This window comes from Silene latifolia, chromosome 10 (genome assembly GCF_048544455.1).
Source record: "Silene latifolia isolate original U9 population chromosome 10, ASM4854445v1, whole genome shotgun sequence".
NCBI classification, from domain to species: domain Eukaryota; kingdom Viridiplantae; phylum Streptophyta; class Magnoliopsida; order Caryophyllales; family Caryophyllaceae; genus Silene; species Silene latifolia.
Window position 1 is genome coordinate 151,721,616 of NC_133535.1, and position 11,422 is coordinate 151,733,037.

Here is an 11,422-nt window from a genome sequence, read left to right on the forward strand (position 1 = left end):
TTATACATTTATACTACACGACGATAATGTTATGGTGCGACGAGAAGTAATCCATTTTTATGTTGGGAATGACTACTATTTTTACGAAGCTTATTTTTACAGTGCGTTTTTGCACATTATTTTCCATTTACCAATCCTTAAAATATAAAAACCATGAATCCTTAACACTTCAACCTTTAAGTCAATCAACTAAGTTTATGTTTCTAATCTATTAAAATTGTTCGGTTGATAAAAATCCGAAAATATTTTTTTAGCGGGCTTGCAGGGTCGGTCTATGTACATTTTTCTTACTCCATACCTGCATGGCTGCATGCCTGCATTAATATTAATGGGTCTATTTTTATTGTCCGTTAAACACTTTTCAAATGAATTTCTATAACCAAGTTGGCTTAACTAGCGGGCCAAACCACCCGGCTTGCGCATGATCAGCTCTACCCAAAAGGCGTATAAATTGGCAAATACTAGTCTGTAATAGTAGTAAATGGTGCTTGACTACTTGGTTGGTCGCGAGGCAAACCAACATGCATGTCAAGCTAAAAAATGTGTACAGAGAAGCTAATCAGGCTAATAACCTTATCAAAGAGATTTAAAAGGAGTAAATGACATTATTCACGCTTAACTATTCTCCAAAACGATGTCGTTGAAGTTTGTTGGCTATAAATCTTAAAACGGCTTAAATATTGATAAAGTATATGTTTGTTATAGCTAATCGGGCTAGTAACCTTATCAAAGAGTCTTAAAAGGAGTAAGTAGCATTCACGCTTATGTGTCCTTATGCAGAGTTCTAGAATCATCCTCGAAAAGATGTCCTATGTGAGGTAGGTGTTCCCATGTTTATAAAGCACAAATAAAATATGGGTAAAGTAGTAATTTCACTTTCAAAAGATGTCTAAAAGGAAAAATATAAAGAATCGGTTGCAACAGCTTAAAAAAGAAAACGTAAAGAATCTGTTGAGTCGGATAAATGAAGTATATTTCAAAATTCAGAAGCAATCAATAAAACAGCAACTCAGTGTATATTAGGGCAGAGTATGGATCGGGTATTTGATCCAAAGTGCTAGTTCGGATCGGGTATCCATATTAAAAATCCTGAAGTTAGATATCCAATATCCAAACCAAATGTTTCGGATATCCAATGTTCGGGTATCCAAAATAATCGGATCGGATGCGGATATCCATTGGATATCCATACTTTAGAATTTACTTTAAAATTAAGTTTGAAACACGATTATATTCATAGTCTTACATGATGATTTTCTTTAATATTCTTATTCTAATGTTCTCGACATAAAATTTAAGTACCACCTAGATATTTCTCTAATATTTTAAACATTAATTAAGTTGTTGTATCAAATAAAATTTTATTTTCTCGAAATTATACTAGAAAACTATAGTTTCGGATCGGATCGGATATCCAAATGTTTTAATTCTAATATCCATATCCAAACCAAAACCAAAGATTTCGGATCAGATATCCAAACCAAACTTAACTTTCGGATCAGATATCCAAACATTCGGATCAGATTCGGATCGGATATCGGATCAGTTTGGATAATCGGATTTTTTGCTCTGCCCTAGTGTATATACATATGAATAAATTGATCTAGAATTCATGATAGCACAACTATAAGAATAATTGAATTAATTAAAACCTAATCATAGCAATCATGATCAATAAGGAAGAATAGTTTCAAAACAATGAAGACCATCTAACTCAACAGCAAAACGAGGATTCCTCATTATCATCTTCTTCTCCGTCTTCACCGCGGCCACCTTATTATTTTCTTCAGCACCAACTTTGTTCTCAGCTTGTTGATTACTATTCTCCCTCTTCAAACCTTCATCCTTACGCAACCCCGCCGTTGTGGCAGGGGAGAAATTGAACGAGCTGATCAATGACATCATCTTTACTTTAATTAATTAATTAAGCGATTAAGAATTAAGAATTAAGATTAGAATTGCTTGAATGCTTGATTCTTGTGAATTTTTAGGCTTTATTAGTTAATTTATAAGGAGAGGAGAGGAGGATGAATAAGGAAAGATATGGAAAGCGCAGTAAGGATATAAGGAAGGAAGGAAATAGGAAAGTTAATTTATAGGGAAGTTGTTGTTGGTCAAGCGTGACGACCAAGTCAAGTCCGACTAAACAAAGTCGCATATGTTTGCTTCTCGTCTTTATGAATGGATAACTCTTGTGAACTAAATGTGATTCTAGATGTGCGTTAAGTTCTTATCCAAATTCTCATTCGCCGAAAATGAATAGTGCTCCTCTCACAATATATATGCAAGTGGCACTATCCATGGGTTGCTTTATTTCCCTTCACTTGCCCTCCTACTTGCTTTATTGTGAGAGGGGCACTATCCGTCTTCAGCTTGTGACAGATAGTTCTGGCGGATAGTGCCCGTCACAAGCAAGACCAACTGAAATTTCAAAGTTTTTTAGTAGAAAATTTCCATCTTTAACCGAGTTTCCCTTATTAAACCATTAACTGTTCATCTCCGTTGAGATTTTTTACCTCAGCTAGGGTCAATTCCAGGCTCCGCCACTGATTGTAGGAAAGGTAGCTGGGTTGGCTCAAGTCTAACTCGTGGCTAGAGATGAAAGTTGGCAAGCATGCCGAAAGTGTTTAGTTAAAAATTTGTACAACGTATTTTGAATCCATAATAATCTATACGTAATACACCTCATCTCATGTTATAAAACCTACTCCGTATACTACATTATATGACGAGCATATTCATTTAAAGAAAGTTAAAATTACTCAATAGATATCATTTGATAAAACTAATTGTCTAGTGAGTAGTGACTACCAAAAAAATTATCTTATTATAATTATGTGGTAATTTTGATCCGTTTCAATAGTAGAAGATACGACCGTCTTGGAAAAGATTAAACATAATTTTATTACAATGCATTTGTCTGTTTTGGAGCCATTGGATATTAGGAACACGGTGTTTTCAGTGCTACTCTAATTTTAAATGTGGTGATCCAAATCGGGTAAAATTGACTTTGCCGAGCTTATCCGTTCTCCCGATCGCTTAAATACGTTGAATAAGGAAGGAAATTTATTACTTCTTTCATTTATGGAAATTTACTTATCCTTTTTAAATAGAATGACCAATTAATGGAAATTTAATTATCCAAATCAGGTAAAATTGACTGTTATTTATTTATTTATCGGGTTATTTCACAACAATAATCTATACTATGCCCTCTCTTCTCATATTAATCTATCATATTAACTGAGAATAATCCCATGTTTGACATCATTTAACTTGTATTAGACTAGCCCGATTTTGACCTGTTAGTACTGGTTTCTAAACAGGTGACCATGTAGGTCCCATTATTTCTTCTATTTTTTCTGTTTAATCTTCATATCTTCCATTATCAATTCTTCATCTTCATTTCTTCAATTTTCGTTTCTTCTTCTTCGTTTCTTTAACTAATCAAATTTATCAACAACTTAGAAACAACCACTAATTAAATAACCTAATTACACACAATATACTAATAAAGCTTCTCTTTCTCTCTTTTCTCCTCTTCATATGCTCTCAATCACCAAAAATTATAATCATTTAAAAGGAGTCTCATGACTTCTCCCAAATCAAGAACAAAACCCATAAATTACAAACCCAGAAAAACCAAACCAAATAAACCCAGAAAGATGAAATAAGAACATCGTGGAAGGGCTTAAAACTTAAAAGGACTCCAGATTCTTCATGGGAATTGACAAGGATTATAGCCTCAAAAAACACGAGTTTCATCAACAATATTTGTAGTAAGAAAAGAGCATTAAAAGGACACCCATGACGCCGGAAAAAAAAGTGTACTCCCATGTCGACGGAACCAAGAACAAAGAGGACGATTCTCAGTCCTCCCAAACTTAGAGGGCTCCCACATCTGTTTTCACAAGCCCACTGAAATTGATCAGGCGTTCAATGGTTAACAGGTTAAATATGAGAAGGGAGTTCAATGGTTAACTGGTTGTCTAGGTAGCTCTTCCACTAGTTTAGTACAAGTTAAATGACGTCAAAGATGCGATTATTCTCAGTTAACGTTAAGATAGATTAATATAAGAAGAGAGGGCATAAGATATGGATTATTGTTGTGAAATAACCCTTATTTATTTTAGTAAAATATCAAACAAAACAAGGATAAAATATGGAGCTTGTTTATAGCAATGCACAGTAATTAATCGCCTTCAATCCCCTATTTACTAAAAGAATAAGCAATCTCTCAATTTTTCCCTTCAAAAAGCATCTTCTTAAATAAGGAAGTTAATTACAATTAATTGTATTTACTAAATAAGAAAACTAATAACTATATTTTATATCATTAATTTATTATCTTTTCATCAAATTATATTATTTTTACTAAAATATAAACTATAATCTCTTAATTAAAATATAAATAAAATTTATATAAAACTATAATTGTCTAATTTTTTTTATTGATATTATTATATAAGAATGAGTTAACCCATACGGCCATGCTACATATGAAATAAAACTGTAAAACGATATTATTACTTTCGTGACAAAAAATAGAAGAAATTAAAAATTGAAATCGTTAACTTTGTGGTATAAAAAATATTTTGTTTAAAATTACATTGAGCATATTACCCAATTTTCTTGATTACTTGTCGGTTATAACTTTTTTTTTTCTCAAAACAAAATACAATGATGAAAAATATGAATAATTAATGAGATACAACTAATATATAATTAATTTATTAAAAATAAAAAAAAATTTATATACCGTGCATTTATTGCACGGGGTCTAAACTAATTTTTAATTAACGCTAATCAACAATATTGTCCTTTTTTTAACTGCTAATAAAACGGGTCAACGTTATGTCGCTCAACGATCATATAAGCGATGGCAAATAGCAATATTTCATACTATGAATCATGTTAAATTCAATTAATCATAGAACTAATCTATGATATTATTCGCTTTGGATTAAGCCCTCGCGGATTTACTCTTGAGCTCCTTCCGAATTAGAAGTCTAGAACACAGCGACCTCCGGCATCCCATTTGCTCCCCTCCTCAAGGTCCACCATTTGTATGTTACGAGGCCTAGGCACAAGTTGGAACTTTGAGCTCTAATACCCCTTATTATGCGGAAGTGTTATTACCTCTTGAGTCTTGTTGGGTCTCTATTATGTTATTGATGTCCATGATTTATAATATTACGATATCGTCCTCTTTAAATCAAGCCCTCAAGTATTTACTTTTGAGTAACTTGTTTTAGCATAGTTAGGCTCTGTTTGGCAAAACTACCTGAAAAGATAGCTGAAACCTGAAAATATAGCTGAAAACTGAAAAGGTAATCAACCACGAAAAGGTAAAAATCGATAAGGTAGTGAAATTAGGAGCCGATAAGGTAACTGATTATATAAAAATGTGTTTGGCAAATTAGCTGAAAAGGTAGCTGATTTTGGTAAAATGACGTAAAAGGATATGAAAATTATTTAATATTATAGAATAAAAGGGTAAAAAATAGAAAATAAGTCATTTCAGGTACCTGCTTTCTCAAATGCTACCTGAGGTAGCATTTCATTTCAGGTATCTCATTTGACCAAATAAGCTACTTGCCAAACACTTGCAAAAAATCAGGTAGCTGAAATTTTGATCAAATAAGCTTTTTTTTTTTGGTTAAATGTAAGAATATATTAAAAATCGATAAAAATCCATGTACATAGACGTGTACCCGTGAATACCCCGGATCATCCTCACCTACCTCCTTCTCCTTATCCCTATCCCTACCTGAAATCTAACAAACAACAAAAATCAAATCTCCTTTGCATATGGCAGAAACACTTCGTCTTCACCCCTGTGTCTTTCATCAACTTCATCATTGCCCCTCCATACTTTCAATCACACCTCACCAAATCTTGTCTCATACCAACATCTATCCTTTGCTGCTAACGGTTTCTTGATCAATTTCCCAGATCGAATTTTGATATCATTGATGATTCTTGTGGCGATTTTCTCAGGTATCTCCACCAGACCATCGATTCGCGCTTTATTTCGCTGATTCCAAATATGGTATACCCCCGCCATCAACACCATCATCTGTATCCCCCTTTGGAGCTTCGTCCCTCTCCTGTGCACACCCCAATCCAGGCTGCTATCACTAGGTATGCTCATCTTGCCTTTTGCGTTTAATTCCCTGATTACTCTACTGCTGTATGCACATTTTGAGAACAAATGCTCTTGCGTTTCGTCTGATTGAGCACATAGACAACAGATTGCCTCATCACAAACCCCTATACGATGTAGTTTTGATTTGGTATTTAGGGATTCATTGAAGATTAACCAAGTGTATAACAACCCGACCCACCACGGTCGTAACACAACCCAATAAGATGGGTGTGCACCTTTGGACCCATTACTTGTCCTCACTTTAGCCCCAAAACACAAGGCCTTGTTACTAAGTGGTGGGTGAAATTCTTTATAAAAATATCACAAGCTTCCTACTTTCCCGATGTGGGACAACTTTTTCTCTCAAACTCTTGGAGTGTTACAAACCCCCCACTTAAATAACACAACGTCCTCGTTGTGCCCGGAGGCTGACCACAGCCAAGCCCAGAATCCTCCCTCGCTAGATGGGTGACCCGGGTACTCCTGACCACAGGCTCACCACACGGTCGCAGGGTTGCTCTGATACCATTTATAACAACCCGACCCACCACGGTCGTAACACAACCCAATAAGATGGGTGTGCACCTTTGGGCCCATTACTTGTCCTCACTTTAGCCCAAAAACACAAGGCCTTGTTACTAAGTAGTGGGTGAAATCCTTTATAAACATATCACAAGCCTTCTACTTTCCCGATGTGGGACAACTTTTTCTCTCAAACTGTTGGGGTGTTACAAAGTGAATATGCTGTGTTTAGGTAGAGACCACCTATTCCACACCATACTCGCCCACCTGACCTTAGGACCTCTTTCTCGCAGCCACTCATAGCAACCACTTGCTATGTATCCTTTGGATTCAACACTCCAAATACCATTATCAAATCCCGCAGCCAGGTCATCCTTAGTCTTACAAATCTTTCGCCATGTCCAACTTGACTCATTGGATGGGGTATACTCCATCCAGGGCTTTCCTTTTAGATATACCCGATGCACCCATTTAACCAACAAGCTGTCCTTCTTCTTCGCTATCCAATTCACCAATTTACCCACTATGGCTTTATTCCAGAGGCCTTGGTCACGTATGCCCAATCCTCCTTCCTCTTTAGGTCTGCAAACTTTTTTCCAAGCCACTAAAGGAACTCTCCTGTACTCCATTTTCCCATCCCATAGGAAGTTTCTGCAAATGGCCTCTATATTATGAATAACTCCTTTTGGGATAATAAAGATAGAGGCCCAGTAGGAATGCAAGGTAGTTAGGACAGCTTTAATGAGCATCAGTCTCCCAGCATAAGACAATTTTTTGGCCCCTAATCCATGAACTCTCAGACAAATCTTTTCTATCAGCACCTCACAATCCTTCCTCCTAAGTCTAGTTGTTTGAATGGGCATCCCAAGATACTTGAAAGGAGTGGTACCTTCCTTAAACCCAGACACATTGAGTATGTCTTGTTTGAGTGTATCAGGGACCCCAGTGAAATAAACATTAGACTTAGAGGGACTTACTTTAAGACCAGATGCTCCTGAGAAGGTATTAAAGGCCTTTAGAATAAGCATCATAGAGGTGGCATCCCCCTTGAAAAACATCAGAACATCATCTGCAAACATAAGATTTGTGAGTTTAAGTTCCTTGCATAGAGGGTGAAATCTGAAACCTTCTCTCCTAGCAGCATAGCTTATAGTTCTTGTTAAGTAGTCCATGCATAAAGTGAAAAGTAGAGGGGATAGGGGATCCCCCTGCCTCAACCCCCTCTTCCCTTGGAAAAAACCAAAGTTCTCTCCATTGAGTGAGAGAGTAAAGGAAGCTGTGGACACACATTGCATTATCATCTCTTTAAACTGTGAGGGAAATTTTAAGGCATCCAGTAGTTGACTGAGGAAATCCCACTCAACTGTATCATAGGCTTTCTGAAGGTCAACCTTAAACATACACCTAGGAGAGCTTGTGGGTCTGTTATATAGTCTTATCAAATCTTGGCATATGAGTACATTTTCCAGGATACTTCTCCCCTTTATGAAAGCTCCTTGATTTTGATCAACAATATCAGGTAGGATACTCCCCAGTCTTGAGCATAAAATCTTCGAAATGGCTTTGTAAATCACATTACAGCAAGCAATTGGCCTGAATTGTGTGACATTGTTAGGTCTTTCACACTTAGGAAAGAGGGTCAGTGTAGTTGAGTTGATTTGTTTCAGCAGTTTTCTGTGTGTAAAAACATCTTGCACAGCTCTAGTAACATCATTGCCCACCACATTCCAAGCATCCTTGTAGAACTTACTAGTATACCCATCTGGACCAGGGGCCTTGATGTCTGGTATACTAAAAATTGCCCTCTTAACCTCTTCATCAGTGACAGGAAGGAGGAGAGATATATCATGCTCATCAGTACATATTCTGCCACAATTGATAATAGGAGTTCTCACTTTTTTAATAGGGGAGCTGGTGCCAAGAAGACCTATGTAGTACTCCAGGAATGAAAGCCTGTTGAATATGTTGAGTATCACTGCATCTCTTCCCCTGAAGATCCTCAATCATAACCACTCTATTTTTAACTCTCTTGCTTTTAATTGATCCATGGAAATAATCAGTATTTGCATCTCCCTCATTCATCTATAGACACTTGGCTTTTTGAGCTAGGAAGGAATCTCTGGCAACCATCATTGTTTTTAATTTCTGAGTAGCCTGAGACTCCTCTGCCATCTTGTCTAGGTCGATTGGATTAACTCCTAATTCCTCCTGCAACTTAAAGACCTGAAGCTGCAACAAATTAGTGGCATTTTCAATGTCAGAAAATCTCTCCTTATTGAGCTGTTTAAGACCTGACTTTAAAGCTTTCAACTTTCTTGCAACCTGGTACATGCTGGCCCCATCTACTGTCACTTCCCATGTATCCCGCACAATTTGAGTAAAATTCTCTGCCTGTCCCCACATATTAAAATATTTGAAACTCCTAGGGGATTGAGCACATTTACTACTTCCTACAATACAAGGAGTATGGTCAAACAAGCCTTCTGGCAAGAAATGAGCATAATACTCAGAGTAACAATCAGTCCATTCCTTGTTCACCATAAATCTATCCAACCTACTGTATGTTCTATCTTCAGGTCTCTGCTTGTTATTCCATGTATACCATGACCCAACAGCCTGTATATCTAACATGCCACAATCAGTAACACAGATCCTGAAGTCATCAATCTCAGCTTGAGTTGTATTTCCCCCACATCTTTCACTGTGTGCTAAAACACAGTTGAAATCCCCTCCCATAGCCCATGGCCCTCTTATATTGTTAGCAATTCTCCTGAGCTTGTTCCATAGAGGTATTCTCTCTTGGATCCCATTAAAGGCATAGATAAAAGTAAGATAGAAGCTCTCCTTACTCAGCAAAGACTCCACCTTCATGTGTATAAATTGAGCATCATACTCAACGAAGTGAATCTGAAACTTAGCAGGCTGCCACATAACCCATATCCGACCTCCCTTGTGGTATCTAGTATTGGTTGAAATGCTCCAACTGGTACCAAACGAATTAACTACTTTATTCAAATTACTCGGCTTAATTTTAGTTTCTAGTAGACCAAAAAGACCTACCCTTTTATTCTGTAAAAACCAGTTTATTTCTCTTTGTTTATTTACACTATTCATCCCTCTAATATTCCAAAAGCCAATATTATCCATTAAGATTGGGATTAGTATTTATGTCACCTGCACTACCACTTCCTTCTTGCTGCTGCGTACTTATTCCAGTCTTGTGCACCACATCTTTGTAGGAATGAGCACCAAAATTTGACTCAATGTACCCCTCTTCCCTGGCACCTTGTCTATTCACCTTGAGCAGCCTCTTTACAGGGGTTTGATCCCCTTTGACAGAGCATGAAGCCCTAATCCCTGGGGTCACTCCCCCATCCCCTTGTGTACTCTCCACCATCTCAACCACAACTCCAGACGCAGGCTCTCCTTGTACATGTCCTGTCCCCTCTGCCTTTTTAGAAACTGGCCGCCACTCCTTCCTAATCACCTTAACTTATTTTTTCCTCTCTGCCTGGATCCTCCATCTACAATTTAGGGTCTCATGTCCAACACCCTTGCAATGTGCACAGGTAATAGGCTTCCATTCATACTCAACATCTATCTTAATCATTTGCCCTAATTCGTCCTTGAATTTAACCATTCCAGGCAGCTGTTGATTAACCTTAAGCTCAATCATAACTCTTGCAAAGTTCAATCTAGTTTTCTCTTCAGTGGCCAAGTCTCCTTTAATAAAATTCCCTATGAGGTTGGCAATTTTTGGCAGTCCTTTGCCCCAGAATTTTAACGGAAGCTTATGCAATTTGATCCAAACTGGAACAGTGGTTACTGTATCTTTTGTCATATCAGCCTCACAAGTCCACCCCTTGACAATTAATGGTTTGTTATCAAAAAGGTAGTGTCCAGATTTCAGCACTTTTTCTTTCATTTCCAGGGACTTGAACCTTACCAGGAATAGGCCATCATGCATAAAGGATATCTTATCAATGTTGTACTTGGACCATATTCTTCTAATGAATACCTCTACTATGTCACTTGGAGGATTTGCTCCCATGATAAAACATACCACTGCCTGTCTCCAATATTCAATTTCAGCACTAACATCATCCTCTGTCAATTGCAGGATCACCTCCTCATCAGTAGGGTTTCCTTGGTCAATACGTTTGTCAAAGGGTGCTTCTTCCTCATCACTGGTGGATTTTAACGTATCATCAGATTCATGATCCTAATCAGTTTTCTTGCCTTCATCAACACAGTTATGACTCAGCTACCTGAAGTGTCGTGCCAAACGGAGCCTTACTACAACTTGTGACATGCGACTTACAAGCTCTCAAACAGCCAAACATCCACTAGTTTTTGGTAAGTTGGATTGGTTGTCTAACCTTTTAAGTTTCAAAACTTCAAGCTTGAAGCTTATTGTAAACTGACGAATGTTCGCCAGTGGCTGGAGTTGTTAGGCGAGATATTCTCCTCCATATTAGCAGTAATATTTGCCAATCAATTAGCAAGATATCCTTGAGTTGTTTTTTGGTAACAAATTGGATCCTTATCTTTTGTGATATGATCCTCCTAAATTAGTGCTAAGTCTTTGTACTATATAATGCATATTGCTAACGAATAAGAACAACGCACAATTACAAACTCATTTCCTCTGTTCCATCGTCCCTGTTATCATGGTATCAGAGCCAGGTTTTTTTCTAAAACTCTAAAAAAAAAAAAAAAAAATTAAGGCAGTCATCTTCTTGCCATGACTAA

At 37.0% G+C, this 11,422-nt stretch overlaps 1 protein-coding gene across 1 annotated transcript; it reads right to left on the minus strand.

The window, feature by feature from the left end:
* Window positions 1–10,163: 10,163 nt before the first annotated feature.
* On the minus strand, window positions 10,164–11,143 carry LOC141608550 (uncharacterized). The gene is made up of 2 exons (XM_074427891.1): window positions 11,096–11,143; window positions 10,164–10,892 (listed from the first exon to the last, which is right to left on the minus strand). The coding sequence occupies exons 1-2, from the start codon at window positions 11,141–11,143 to the stop codon at window positions 10,164–10,166; spliced, it is 777 nt and encodes a 258-aa protein (XP_074283992.1).
* Between the last annotated feature and the right edge of the window lie 279 nt (window positions 11,144–11,422).

What these genes read in the sequence shown, in the direction of transcription:
- LOC141608550 (XM_074427891.1), bottom strand. Translation starts at nt 11,143, where the DNA reads ATGGAGGAGAATATCTCGCCTAACAACTCCAGCCACTGGCGAACATTC. An exon ending in CCAGCCACTGGCGAACATTC is followed by an intron (nt 10,893 to 11,095) that starts GTCAGTTTACAA and finishes AAAACTGATTAG; the next exon opens with GATCATGAATCTGATGATAC.